The 14,882-nt window shown below is 37.7% G+C and overlaps 2 protein-coding genes across 3 annotated transcripts; both read right to left on the bottom strand.

Annotated features, from left to right (window-relative positions):
* Window positions 1-679: 679 nt before the first annotated feature.
* LOC144049501 (arrestin domain-containing protein 3-like) lies at window positions 680-10,929 on the bottom strand. 2 transcript variants are annotated; one of them, XM_077562476.1, is made up of 11 exons: window positions 10,912-10,929; window positions 8,173-8,301; window positions 7,964-8,058; window positions 7,773-7,869; window positions 6,373-6,629; window positions 4,788-5,879; window positions 4,247-4,307; window positions 3,721-3,892; window positions 3,554-3,641; window positions 3,218-3,474; window positions 680-1,168 (listed from the first exon to the last, which is right to left on the bottom strand). In XM_077562476.1, exons 6-11 carry the CDS (start codon window positions 5,155-5,157, stop codon window positions 1,034-1,036), a joined length of 1,083 nt encoding a protein of 360 aa, XP_077418602.1. In that variant the 5' UTR covers window positions 5,158-5,879; window positions 6,373-6,629; window positions 7,773-7,869; window positions 7,964-8,058; window positions 8,173-8,301; window positions 10,912-10,929; the 3' UTR covers window positions 680-1,033. The 2 variants fall into 2 exon arrangements, with proteins under 2 accessions (XP_077418602.1, XP_077418603.1); XM_077562477.1 differs by lacking the exons at window positions 6,373-6,629; window positions 7,773-7,869; window positions 7,964-8,058; window positions 8,173-8,301; window positions 10,912-10,929 and adding an exon at window positions 6,087-6,365.
* Window positions 10,930-11,034: 105 nt separating this feature from the next.
* Window positions 11,035-14,866, bottom strand: LOC144048334 (arrestin domain-containing protein 3-like). The gene is made up of 6 exons (XM_077560182.1): window positions 14,516-14,866; window positions 14,361-14,421; window positions 14,112-14,259; window positions 13,935-14,031; window positions 13,030-13,286; window positions 11,035-12,728 (listed from the first exon to the last, which is right to left on the bottom strand). Exons 1-6 carry the CDS (start codon window positions 14,766-14,768, stop codon window positions 12,489-12,491), a joined length of 1,056 nt encoding a protein of 351 aa, XP_077416308.1. The 5' UTR covers window positions 14,769-14,866; the 3' UTR covers window positions 11,035-12,488.
* Between the last annotated feature and the right edge of the window lie 16 nt (window positions 14,867-14,882).

Consider the following 14,882-nt stretch of genomic DNA (forward strand, 5'->3'; position numbering starts at 1 on the left):
AGCTGCACCGCCCTACCATGGTCCAAAACTAGCCAGTGTGTGTGCGAGAGAGAGAGAGAGAGAGAGAGAGAGAGAGAGAGAGAGAGAGAGAGAGAGAGAGAGAGAGAGAGAGAGAGAGAGAGAGAGAGAGAGAGAGAGAGAGAGAGAGAAGAGAGAGAGAGTGAGAGAGAGAGGAGAGAGAGAGAGAGAGACCGAGCTACGAAGTGCAGAGACGACGAACTGAGAGAGTCGAGAGAGAGAGAGACCAACTGACTCCCAAGACGTAGAAGAATAGATGAGGATGCTGCTGCTATGGACACAAAGGTCAACGTTGACCTAAATTCACTACTATTAAAATTCTATGAAGTGTGTCAGAAACACATATAAACACTCACATAACATGGACAATTTGTTTACACAACAGGGGAAAATTTGACATTAAAACAATAAAATAAAATAAAAAATTGTCCATTGTCCAATTTGGATCTAACGGAAAATCACCACTGACAATCTTTTACCTGAAGATAATGAAACAGTGACACAAACAGAAACATAAATGTAATATGTGGCATTCTCCGCTTGTGCTTGGCTGAGCAGTTACTTTCCTCACTCAGGAATGGCAAAAAAAAAAAAAAAAAAAGAAAGAAAGAAGAAGAACTAGTTGTTCATTTGAGATCAAACACCGGCTGGCAAGAAAAAATAAATTTCACTATATGTTTATTTCAATTTGCACCAAAAGGTCTCAACAAAGTTTCAATTGAGTATTTTTTTTGCATAATTCTGCTCACTAACAAAGCAAATAGCTAACCAAGTGCCTAATTAATTAACAGGTGAAAACAATACTGCCTTTTTACTTTATCTCTACTTTTGCACTTTGGCACTTGTTTGGAAGTAATTAGTGGGCTGCTCCGTGACTCAGAATCTTCATATTGTGTTCAGAAAATATAAACAACAATCACAGTCAGTTTAAATCCCAGTCTGACAAACAGCTGGGTTAAAAAAAAAAAGAACAAAAAACATTTTCACATTCCAGACACCCCCAAATTGCGTGACACTAATTAGGCTCTTTCATCATTCCACATTCCATGGATCGCTTTGTTTTTTGATGATATTGTTGGGATGGACCCATTAGAATAACCAGAGGAAGTTTGATGTCCGGGTCTCTTGCCAATAGGTCACCAAGCGTGACCTGCAATCAAACAAATAGTTCAGTTATCAGCTCATTCGTGCAAATAAAACCCACTTGAATAATTAGCGAGGGCAAACTGTTTGGTGCACTTTTGAATGCAAATTAGCTCTGGGTGCTGGGGCACAAACAACAGAAAATAAGGAATTAACAGAAAAAAACAAAACAACAAACCGTTCATAAACCGAATTCAATGAAAGCTTACGTGAAGGTGAAATCATTGACGTTTTATTGTAGGCTAATTTCTATGTCATTAATAGTAGTACAGTTCTACGCCACACGGTGGCGCCTCTTTAATTTGTTATGCCAATAGGGCTCTCCTTGCTGCTAGCGCTTCTCATTACACTTTTTTTTTTGTCATGGACTCCGGCATATTTACTAAGATTCCTGTGCTTAACCAAGTGAAGCGCAGTATTCTTTTTTTTGTTTGTGTACTAAATTAAAAAAACAAAGTGTATGTGGAATTTTGCTCGCTTTGGCTATCCAACAGCACATGTCCATGGCGAGCTACCTGGGATTATTGTTGTTGTTTTTTTGTGGCCAGTTTACTGAAAGCAGTGAAAAAATTAGTGAAAAATTAGTGCCGCCCACAACTTTCCCTCACCTGCTGTAAAAGCAGAGGTTTACTTGTGATCAAAAGCAAAGCAAAAACAAAAGTGAAAATTAATAATTTAGCCTGCACGAACATTAAAATCATTTAAATGTATGTTTTTTAAAGGATAATGTAATAATATCAGCATGGATTAGCACCAGATCAATGTGAGTTCACTGGCATAATAGCAGAGAACAGTTTCACTTAACACACCTGCCTGAAGCTACAAGATCAGTTTACACTGATTAGTTGGAGAGTATGCTGCTCAAATGTCTAATGACCTAGATTTACTTTGGTTGATGGCAAGCAAATCCTTATTGGAATATGTGTTCACTGACTTGACTTGACTTAAATGTTGGAATTGAAAATGTGCATGAACTTTCTTTGGGTTTTCAGGTGAAAACGTAAACCGAAAACAAACATAAAGAGGTCGTTACACTAAAATCACAATAAAGTTATCTTAAATGCTCAACATAATGAGAAAACAATTGTTTGGCTTTTTAGATTGATAGTAAATATGTTATATATGACATAACATGACATTCTGATTAATATTACATTTGTGGAATATGAGTTATGCAGCAAAATCCAGCCTTTTTTGTCCATTTCAGGGGGCGGTCATTTTACCACTTGCGAAAATGACATCACAGTTGCTCAGGTCTCAGGTAACAACCATTGACAGCTCATCTTCAGAAAACAGCTGAGCTGTGATTGGTTGTTGCTTGAGCCCTGAGCAAATAGCTGATATTGATTTAAAAAAAAATGCTGAATTTTGTTGCTTAACTCATATTCCACTAACACAATATTAACCAAAATATCGTATTAAGACTTGTGTGGCTAACATATTTTTGTCAAGATTTTTTTTTTGACTTCCTCTCTAATGAGTGGATGTTATATTTTGAATTTGCAAGAGAAAAAGAAACATATTAATGCTATATATAGTATTGCTTCAATGGGATCTAACCCAAATTTTTTTTTTTCAAATTTTTAACATGATAATACATGAGTTGCCTCAGTTGCTTTGTTTGTCAAAAACAGATTGGTATAGGAACTGCAACTGTGGCAAGCTCTCGGCATCAAAGTCATGTGTGCAGATCCATTTTCGTCCAATTAAGTGCCTCTGAAAAGTAGTCCGGCGGCAGTGTCGCAATCTTAGCACTGCCACTAGCAGCTCATTACTAGCCGCTAATGTTGACGACTAGCGCTGTTTCATCCAATTTTAAACATGTATCTTTTTTTTGTGTGTGTGTGTCTTGAATTAGTGTTTCAACCTGATTTCTAGATCTGCATCAAAATCCACCTGTTTTTATCCATCTCAGGTAGTGGCCATTTTACCACCACAAAATAACATCACAGCTGCTCAGGTAACAACCAATCATGGCTCACCAGTTTTCTGAAGCTGAGCCGTGATTGGTTGAACAGAATCATTTATGAAATGCAGTTTTAAAAGCCACGTTTACCTTGAGGGTGTACTCAAGCTTGATCATGGAGCAGTTGAGGAAGGTGGGGTTGAGCTGGGCAGGAATACTTAGAACGTTGCTTATGGTGCGACTGCTCCGAGCAGAAACAGATTCTCCTTTACCGAAGAGGATCTTATTTGTGTGAATAATCGCCGCCGACTGAGCGACAAAAATTTGCTTTTCACAAAGGAAGAATTTGGGTGTTACTGCACGATTTGAATTGTTGATGACTTCAATAGACACGTCCATCGTTTCACCTATAGGGTGACAAATGTATGTCATGTCATTATAGTCACATTCACAATTCATCGAGAACGGCCAATGAAATGCGTTTACCTTGTGTCAGTCCCATTTTCTCTGAAGTCACATTTAAAGTAACCTTTCCAGAGCCGTAAAATGAAATTTTGGTTGCACGTTGCTGTTCCTATGTAACAAAGATGCAACGTCAGAAAGCAAATCTCTAACAGGAACATTGTGTTGATCAATATCAATCAATCGCATACTCGAAGTCCGATGATCAGCATTTCTGATTTGGAAGCAAACGGAAACTCAGACTTGGTAAGAAATGGGAACTCAATCCTGGTTTTGTGGACGCTCCAGATGGACTGAGTCAATTGAGCTTGTAAACTGTATGTGATCCTGCCCCATTTTCCATCATACGAAGAAGGCATGTCTCTGCAAAGAGAATATCACTGCGTGAGGGAGAGGGTCTTTAATTGGTGAGGAAATGTATGGACATAAGTATTGGGACACCTGGCGAGACACAGCAGTTTCGCAGGAGTTTTTTTTTTTTTTAACAGAGGAGTGAAAAATCTTAATAACATTTTTCAATGACAGTCACAACAGATCAGCCATTCTCTGTGTGTTGTTTGGTTGATAAAAATAGTTTGTCAATCATTGACTTTTGTTTTCGTTCAAATAAAGAATTAAGATTCATGAGGTATGTAATCCAATTCCTGATCCAGCAATATGGTTGAAGAGGTGCGTCCCAAGACTTTTGTCCATGTAGTGGACATGAAGCGTACTCACATATTTGGAATGACAAAGGTAAAAGGATATACACTTCTCCCTTGACGGATGATTTCTGATCCTTGTAGGGAGAAAAGTGTTAAGTTCAATAACATTTGGCACAAACAGCAATAGCGCATGTGAGGAAACGTCCACAATTTTGCCCCAAATTATTTTGAGCCTGGCCAAATGTGGAGTGAAAGAGAAATTATTTTTTTTGCATGGGTAGATTTTATTTTATGACATCAAAAAGTTGTGTTGGCAAATATCACATAAAAAAAGATTTATTTTGAAAATATTTCCCTAAGCACTTGGAGGCCATTTTAAACTCTATTCTAGAGCATTGTGATGAACTTTAATTTTGGAATATTGCTGTACTGCATTAAGAAAAGAAAAAAAAAACGTGAAAAAAACTGTACAAAAAAAATGTAAAAAAAAACCCTGTAGAAAATAAAATCAACTTTTATTCAAAGTTTGACCATGGTGAGAAAAAATAAATAAATTAGGCTCATACTACGTTGCACGCAATCACCTATACATTTTGTGAAGAAAAAATACAAACCATCTCCTTTATTTTTATCCTGAAGAATAATGTGTTCCAAATAGAAGTAGTTCTTCTCATCTTGGTGCAGCACTGTGGTCTGTCCATTTTGATCGTACCATTTGACTTCAACTTTTCCTTTCGCATTGACCATCAAACACTGCACTTTGGTCTCCTTGATGGCCACCACAGTCACTCTTCCAGAAAGAACATCTCCAGGAGAGAAAGTTCCTTTTTCATTCACCTGATCGTATTCCACCAAGAAAAGCTTCATAGTCATGATAAAGTCACATTCCTCACACCTTGTCTCGATGACATGAAGTGGATGCAGGCACAGCTGATTAATCCAGTCAAGCAGCATACCTCTTGTGTCTATGTCACAAGTAGTCATGTGATCAACCCTGGTGGTGTCATGTTCACGAAGGTAACCCAAGTTGGAGCTTCAATTGGGCTAATTACAATGAAATACGTTACAAAGACTACCCCCCCCAAAAAAAAAACAATACTCATCCAATGATATCAAAGCACTTTGCAACATACATATTTTGCTTTTTCTATCAGCACATACTTTTGCCAATAATGAGTTGTGAGTTGAAAATAAAAAAAATAATAAAATAAAAATAAATAAAATAAAAATAATAATGATATTATATATATGTATATATATATATATAAATATAAATACATGTATGCCCTCACACACATAAATACAAATAGTACTGTATATACACGTACAGACATGATGTTGCAATTTGTTTGCTCGTATATTCACTTAATTGGATCAGTTGCAAAAAATTGCCACCTATGAGCAACTTCGAAAGAGCTTCTATACAATCTGCTTGTATCAACTTCATTCCATTTTGTGAATTCCATGCAAAAAAAGCAATATAGAGCAATAGTTTAGTAATCAGGCGGTGAGTCCAGAGATCGGGGTTTTGGTGGTCGTTTTCCAGCCTTCCGCCTTTCTGGGTTTGGTTTTGGATGGAGAACATCGCCAAAAGTTAAAGCATTTAGTTGCTGCTGAAGTTGTTTGGCTGAATAGAGACTATTGGGTAGTACAAATATCGGCAGTCCGATGTATGTGGACTTTGAGCCGGTCATATCCAGACAGACCTGTAGAAATTGAACACACACAAAAATACAAAATGTTGTTGTTTTTCATACAAAATGTCAACAAACATGGTGAGCTTGGGTCATGAAACAAACAAAAAAATCTGTAGTCAACCTAAAAAAGACAAATTTACTGCAGGGTGTTCAACATCTGTCCTGTGACGCTCTTCTTGTGAGATGAGATGTTTAAAAAAAAAAAAAAAAACTCACCACCACAGATGCTGGATGTCTGTTCTTCAAATGATCTTATATTACTTATATGAATTATTAAAATAAATAAATAAATCTTAAAATCGTATTAGCGTCTGCGTTTTTAACCACCCCACCCCCCCCCCCTGCTGGCCAATCAAATTGCGTGCCATTTTTTCAACAACAAGTAACCACGTAACTGGCCAGATGAGAGAAAGTCCAGGTATGTCGTTAATTTTTTCCTTTAAAAACAGCACAGCCTTAATGATTGAAGCAGGTAGACATAAACATGTCTGGTCTGGTTTACCTTCAACTTGTATTGAAGTTGGATGGGCGAACCCGTTGCGATGGTGGGAGGTATCCCTCTTGGGATGGGCATCACAGTGATCGTCGTCACTTTGCTGTGGGCACGAACAGGCTTGGCATTTTTCTTAGCGATAGGAAATATGCCAATGATCCTCTGACCCGGCGAAATCCGACTTTGCTCCCTGTACAATACGTACTTCAGCGCCACTGAACAGGTTGATTGGTTGTTGATTTCAACTAGGACTTGGATACGTTCACCTACAGGGTGAGAAAATTACGTTTTAAAAATGAGTCCAGTATAATACGTTCAACCTGGTTGAAGAACAACAATGTATGATGCTCGACAATCAAAATTAATAATTATTAATTAAATTAAGTAATAAGTCAATTATACGTTGATTTTTGCAATTCATGGGTTGACCGGTCCTTATCCGTGTGAATAGAATAAAATAAAAAGTTTAAATGAATTAATCTTAAAACATTTCATAATCACAATGAATTGCATTTTTTATTATTTCCTACAAAGATTATAATAAATATAATAAAAATCTTGGAATTCATTTAAAATCATCAAATCCAAAGTATATTTTGAATAATATCATTCTTTGATCAAATAGGATTCTTTTCCTGTAAATTACCACTGTTGAACAAAATGGTCAAAACTGACTCATCTCTACAGGCATTTTTCTTATATTCTTCTCATGGAAACAATTCTCAACATAGATTTAGTGCCGCCCATCAACAGCACACTTCAGCGGCATTGATTTGTGCGGCCCTGTGGACATAATTTGAGCAAGGCATTTTGCTCTGAGATGACATACAACTAATATTGCATTTGAATTTGGTTGGAACTTTTTAAAATAATACTATGTAAAAGTCTGTCTTTGTCTTCGTGCCAGGACTCTCCTCTAAGTTTGGCGGCAGAGCTCAGCAGCCATATGAAGAAAATACAAGTGAGTTAATGGAGTGAGTTAATTTATTCTAACACGTTATAAAGTTGAAATTAATCCTCAAAGAAGTTACTCTGATAATCATATCAGAAGTGCATATAAATGGGAAAAACGATGTATCCAATAGCGATCCAGATTTGGTTATCAACGACTAACTCGCACAGGCCAAGAATAAGCAAGTATGGCAGCACGCATTAGATTGGTTTTATTTTGGATCCAGTTTTTCTTGTTAAACCATATACATTTTTCCATCTCACCACAACAGGTGCACTTTAAATGTCACATGCCATTTCTGTATGCTAGAATTTGATAAAAAATCAGCATCGAACAAATGTCCAGGTCCCCACTTTGTATGTGAAACCTCAGAGCGTTGTCCCCACTTAGTAACATAAACATGTACATGCCTGCATACACACACACACACACACACACACACGCACGCACACCGTACCTGCTTTGTAGGCCTTTTTTTCAGTGCAAACAACTATTGTTACTGTTCCAGTGCCAGGGCTTTTGACTTGTTTCTTGAGCCAAGCATGCTGAGGTTCCTGAAATACAAATTCCTCTTTCAAACCACCGTTCACCTACAAATACACTTTTGTGATCTTTTTTTTTGTATCAACAGAACGCCAAAAATGTCACCATTAGTGAAGCTATGTCCATGTCTTCCTTTGGATGACATGTGAAGTCATTGTCAACAATTCCTTCAAAATGCATTGGGCGTTTGATATCCAGACCTGAGGAAAGATTACTTAGTTAGTCATATTGTGCCCTAAAAATGAAAGTCACTCAAATAGGAAGAATGTAGGGAAATTTTTTTAAATCTTAGCATGTAGATAAAGATGCATTACCTTTTGCCAAAATATCTTCTCTGCTCATCTAAAATATCTCCTCACATGGGTAGACTTCCGTTGCCGCCGTTTACATTTGTGAAGCAAGATTATGATGGTGATGTATAGTGTTTCATCACGACACAAAACCTGTCAAACAACATGACATCAAATGGAATCCATCCGCATGAGGAAGGATCTGTATTTTTCCATTAGGCGGTTTACAATGGAATTGTAAACATGAAGGGCGGAGTCAAAACTTGCCTATTACAGTACTAAAATTAAACAATTCAAGTGTCTGACTTTGCAGTAAATTTCCGTTGACTTTGTGTGCTTGAAAACACATTGCAAGACTCTCAAGTAAATTTCCATTCACTTTGATGGTTTCAAATGGAAACTTTCATGAATGGCATTCTGACACTTTGTAAAAATTATTTGAAGACGAAGTAAAAGCAGAATTGCCTGAGAATGAACATTGCAATTGGCAGCTTGTGATACGGCTTTCATCTGAAAAACTTTTGTTTGCATGTATGCAGTACATGACATTGAGGGCCAAATCCAATAAGAATGCGCTCATAAATTGCTCTTAATATGCACCTGTAATTTGCTTCATGTTAACGTCCTATTCACTAAGGTGAATATTGATCTAATCATATACCAGCGCAAATTCGACCACAAAGTTTGACAGTTGAGTGCATGTTTGCATGTCGCAAAATGGCCACCTGGCTACATTTTACACACTGTCCCTTTAAAATCATTCAAGGCTAGACAAAATGGATCCCCTCATTCCCTTTAAATTCAGCACAGGGGAAGCGCACAATTTACATGGCTTGAACACGGACTCCAGTGTAGATCGGTGTGCGCAAAGTATATTTATAAGGAACTGCAAAAAGATCGCCACTTGTGGATGATGCAAATTTAGCTACTGTGACCCTTCCACCTCGATCATCCATTTGTGTGACGTCTCCTCTAACAAGTCCTCATGTATCATTGCTATGATTTCTATCTTCTGTTGCTTTTGGTTGTTGCTTACAACGTGTTACAGTGTTCCCTCTGTAAAAAAAACCCTCCAAAACTGGTCGAGCTTCTCTGAAGGAAAACAAAAAGCGATGGCATAACCGGAAAAGGCGGGGCGGTGCGGTAGGAGATGTTCCAGTTCAGATCCTCGAACTTCGAGCCACCAGTTGGCCACGTGGTTTCGCGGGTGATAGGTTCCTCGCCCATGTGCGAATTTCCGCAAAGTGGAGGTCGTTAAAAAAAGTTGGTAAAATTAGAAAATTATTACTTCAAATAAGCAAAATTATCGGCCAACAGAACAAGAAAATTTTACTTTAAGATTTAGAAAAATAAGAAAATAATACTAGCCCCATATGCGGTCTTGAAAATAAAACAAAGACATTACTAAAAGCAAGTAATGTTGACTTTTTTTCCAGCTGTAATAAATAGAACTAGTTTTTTTTAAAAGTTTTTTTTACACTTGGATAACTTAGCCTAAGTGTCAAGCAGGGAGGTAAGTAAAAGTTCCCATTTTTTTTGTCATGACCTAGCCAGGAATCGAACCCACAACCTTCAAGTATGAGGGTAGGCAATCTACCATTAGACCACTGTGCTGTTACTCAAAGAAGGAAAAATTAGCTTAGTAAATATAAATGAAATGAACCATATTGCACTTGTGTGTTTTCATACTTGTATTTTTTTCCATTTATCTTATTACTAGGTTATGCAAAATCTTAAAATAAGAAAACTCATGAAACCCCAGTTCAGGGTCTTTGATGTTGCTTAGTTGTCATCTTAAAATGTGGGAAATGCTTGTTTTAATCCTCACAGTACTTAAAACTGTCTGTTAACACTCAATGCCAAAACTGCTTGATCAAATAAGACAATTAAGTAATAAGTATCTTAAAATAAGCACAATGGCCTTGCCTGACAATTTCATTTTAAGTAAAAATAACTTGTCAACTCAAAATACAGTAAGCAAATTTAGGTTAAATTTAAGAAATTACATCTTACTTAAGATTTAAGTTTTTGCAGTGTGACAGACAACAAGCCCGGTGTAATTTCAAAGTAACCAAACACAGCTCACTGTGGACATCCATCCTCACAACTGACGACTAATTTGACTAATTTGTGAATGATGGAAGCCAGGACATTGTTCACTTATTAAATGTTTGCGATTTAATAACTGGATACAACTTCAACTGTTGAAAACTAATTCTCTCCATTTTTATCTACAACTGCTTCATACATCAACATGTATGTAGGAATGAAAAAAAAAAGTTGGTTTGTTGTGATTGTATTACTCTTAATGTTTTACTTTATGTGTTTCTGTAAAGCACTTTGTGACAGATACGGCTGTTTGTGTCATGTCTGGGTAGAGCTGGCTTTGGTTGAGGGTCCCGATTGGTCCTGAGTGGATGCCTGCCCTTCCGCAGGCTGACCAATCCGGGCCCTCAGCCACTTGTGCCTGGTCCCAGGTGTGACTAATCCCCTAATTTGTGTGGGTGCATTTAATTCCCGGGTGGTGATCAGTCCCTTGTGGGATCATTGCCATTGTCACGGTCACCCCCGGAGTTTGTGCTGTCGTTTTTGATTTTGAGTTATACAATAAAAGACAACAGTCTAACCCGCACTCCTGCCGTGGTTCTCCTGCCTCCCTGCATTTTGGGTCCTCTACGCCACACGCCGACAGACACCACGCCGCTCTGTGACACAACCGTGACAGTTTGAAAGCGCTATATAAATAAAGATGGCTTGACTTACGTAACCACTGGCAGGGCCTCTTTCTCTTGCTCATCAGTCAACAATTTCTGCATTCCAAAGACATGTCGAAATCACATTGGAATTAGCGTGAGTCACAGTCACATACAAACAGGAACGAGTTGATAAAGGCTTGAAAATGATCATCAAATAATTTTTAATTGAATACGATGCCATCAATGACCAAAATCAATTTAGAAAAGGACATTGAAAAAGGCTAGAATGAAGATACAAGCAACAATCCGATCTATGAGGTTTGAAGAACGTCATGTGACCAAACCCCCCAAAACAGTGATCATTGATTTCCTGTGTATGGCGCGATATGATTTTTTTTTAAAACTGAACTTGCTTAAAAACAATCTTTATGTCAAACGTCCATCCATAATTTGCCCTTTTGTCCAACTCCTAATTGGTTGAACTTGACAGCTGTGACACATTTGCAACACCTGTATGTAGCCTTAGTGTGGTGTACCAACACTCTGAGTTAATAAGGTAAGCAAGAAAATAACTTTATATTGAATAGGCTAGTTATCAGAAGTCTAGTATTCGACTCAAGGAGGGAGTGGCAAGAGACTAGATTGAGTTTGGTACCGTGTATTTAAACATAAATTGACATACAGACACAAATGAACATAAAAAAAATCTAAGAAATGAATGGCCATTCAAGAATAGAAAGCGCTTATTCATACTAATTCAATGCTGTTCAATGTTCTATATACAACCGGGGAATTTATTAAAGAATCACACGGTATTGATTTAAAAAACAAGTGATTGTCGGCCCAACAGATGCAACAGGTTTACATCCAGAAGTACTGAGATGTCCAGCAACACTTGATTGACATCAGCAACACAAAATAAGTAGTCAGTCTCACCCGCCACAGAGGTCGGGTGGTGCAAGGGTGTTCGTGGGTTGTGTTGAGTGGGTGGCAATGGCTGTGTGTGGAAGCAGGAAGAACTTTTGTGGGCTGCAGAGAGCCCCCTACTGGCTTAGCAGGGGAGGTGCGAATCCAATGGGCTAGGCTCTAATGCCTGTTTTTTCTTTTTTTTTAGCTCACCATCAAAGTCAAAAGCTCGACCTTTTGGCTCTTTTTCCCCTCCAAACAAAGCTAGTTCACAGTAATTGTTACTTGGATAATGCTTCATTCTGTCATAATCCCGTATTATTGAAATGAGGTTAACACAGACACAGCCAAATGTAGAAATGCAGGCATAGCAACTGATAATCATGAAGTAAAAAAAGAAGCAAATCAAAACTTATGATAATAAAGATATACAGGATGATCTAAATTAATGTATGTTTTCATTCAATGTATGTACTGTATAGAAATTCTATATAAAGTATATAATTTAATTTGTTGATTTTTTTTTTATTTTTTATTTTTACATATTGTTATTATTTTATTTTAAAAATATATAATTTGATCAAATTTAATTTTGTGATTCGATTGACAAACAAATTCGACTTCCGAACAACCTCTCGGAACTCATTGTGTTCATAAATTGAGGACTACCTGTAACATTATATTGAAAAAGTCTTGTTTGTTGGCAAATTTTCAATTTTATTTGAGTTTTTTGTTGATTTATGGCCAAACTCCATATTTGTCAGAAGGTGGGGGATACATAGCATGTACTCCATATGGTGGAGGGAAATCCGAAGGCGGGGGTTGGGCTTTACTATGTTGGTTTAATTTCCCAAATTCCTCAAATCCATAAGCAGCAGGACCTGCAGGTGGCTTTCCTGCAGGAACCTCGAAGGCGGGTAGGATCACTATTGGAAGCTTGATTTCGGGGTCTTTTGCATATTTGACATCCAGATAGATCTGTGAAAAACATACTTGGTTAGTTTCTGAAATTGTTTTTATGTAGTGATGGGAAACCAAAGCTTCATCAAGCACTTGTGATATTTGTTGACTCCACTAGATGGCACTCTTGGTTTTAACATTCAAATGGAAATGAAATCAATTGCCATTACAACTAGCCTTCATCTTTCAAACAACAGCACAATCACAAGTGCTTCATGAAGATTAATTTCCCCCATTTTACTAGTTTCTGTTTTTGTAACTATTTTCATTACCAGTTACTGAATCAAGTGTGAAAAGTACGATGGAACCTTCAGCCTACCTTCAGCCTGTATTCCAGCTTGATGATGGAGGAGTTGAGAATGGAGGAAGGAATATTCCTTGGGATTGTGATCACCTTCTCCATCGTCTCTTTGCTACGGGCATTAACACTCTCGAGTTTCTCCTTCACAATATCCTGTGTGTAAAGTCTTCTGCGACCTTGAGCAAAGAAACTCTGCTTTTCGTACAATTCAAATTTGGGCTTCACGGCACGGGATGATTGGTTATGAATTTCAACTTTGACTTGGAGATCTTCACCTGCAAGGGAACACAAAACTAGGTTTGTAGTTACACCAATGGGGAAGTAAAGATGGGAACTGTCAACTTGACTACTTCTTTTTGCTGCTTTATACTTTTTGCATAAAGCTTTCCATCGCACCTATAGTGTAAAAACACATACTACAGCGTGTTCGTTTTCTTTCGGGTAGTGAGAATGTTGGTTATCCGAATGCAGGCTGGAGATTGGTGAACAGTTCCTTTGAAGGTTTTATTTTCCAGAATATTCCGGACACAAGCGAGTTTACAGAACATAGCTGCAGCTTCTCGCAAGTGTGAAGTTACAGCGGACTCACAACATTCTTATACTATCTTGAAGGGGCGGTACCACAACGCGCCCTCCAAACAGCCCACCTGGAGTTCACCGGACATGAGATAAGACTTTAAACACATCATTGATTACAGACACTTCAACCACAGACAATGGCCTATTGTTGTGGAAATAGATGAGGTCCGAGTCTTGACGATAAGACTTTTAAAAACATCATTGATTACAGACACTTGGCAGAAATTGCGACATCACTCACAAAGACACATCCACAGATAAAAGTTCTACTGAGGAAATAAATAAATTAAAACAGTTATGACTAAATGTGGGCAGAAGACCCTCTTCAATGCATATATGATTACCTGGTTGATATCCCATTTTTTTGGTGTAAACATCCATTGCAATAATTCCAGAACCAAAGACTGCGAGCTTTTTATCAGTGGAATCATGCTGAGCTTCCTGAAACAAAGACCACAATGAATTTATGTGCACAGACACAACAATTGTAAACAGTAATTAATTTGTTGCAAAAGTATCACCATAAGTCCCGGTATATCCATGTCTGCTTTGGAGACAAATGTGAAGTGGGCTTTTGCTGTTTTTGTCAACTTCATTGATTGTTTAAGCTCCGCTTTAAGCTTATGAACAATTCTACCAGTCGAGGCCTTGAACGACGATGGCATTTTACTGCAAAGTACAATTACAGGTAACTTAATTTGGCTTGAATGAAAATGCACCAAATCAATAATAGAAACAGTATATATATATATATATACACACAGTAGTACCTGTTAGGGACCTTGAAGGAAAATGGGAACACATGTCTTCCTTTGGTAATAAAATCAGTACCTGGAGGAGTGAAGCATATAAATAATTGGTGATTTAATGATCAAGCTCATTACTAACATCGTCTACTGAAATAATGGATAAAGCAATACATCACCAGCTTTCAAGATATGTTGTTTGATCTCATAATATTTTTCATCCGACCAGTAGTAATGATTTTGATGCGCCTGACCGCCGTGATGTTCATGCCAGCGAACCCTCGCACTTCCTTTGCCTATAAAAGTGAGCGATTGGATCGACGTTTCTTTCGAGACCTCCACGATGATCCTTCCATTGATTGTATCCCCATTTGTGAAGATGTTTTGGCTATTGTTGGAGTCATATTCAATTGAGAAAATGTTGATGGTCATTTTCACAAAATAAATACTAATGGTAAGTATCGGTTACAAAATCCTCTGGTTAATCCCAGCAGAAACAGAGTGTGCGGTTGAGCTGACAGAGCAACTATGAAAAGATGGTTGGCG

Source organism: Vanacampus margaritifer, chromosome 3 (assembly GCF_051991255.1).
Source record: "Vanacampus margaritifer isolate UIUO_Vmar chromosome 3, RoL_Vmar_1.0, whole genome shotgun sequence".
Classification (NCBI taxonomy): Eukaryota; Metazoa; Chordata; class Actinopteri; order Syngnathiformes; family Syngnathidae; genus Vanacampus; species Vanacampus margaritifer.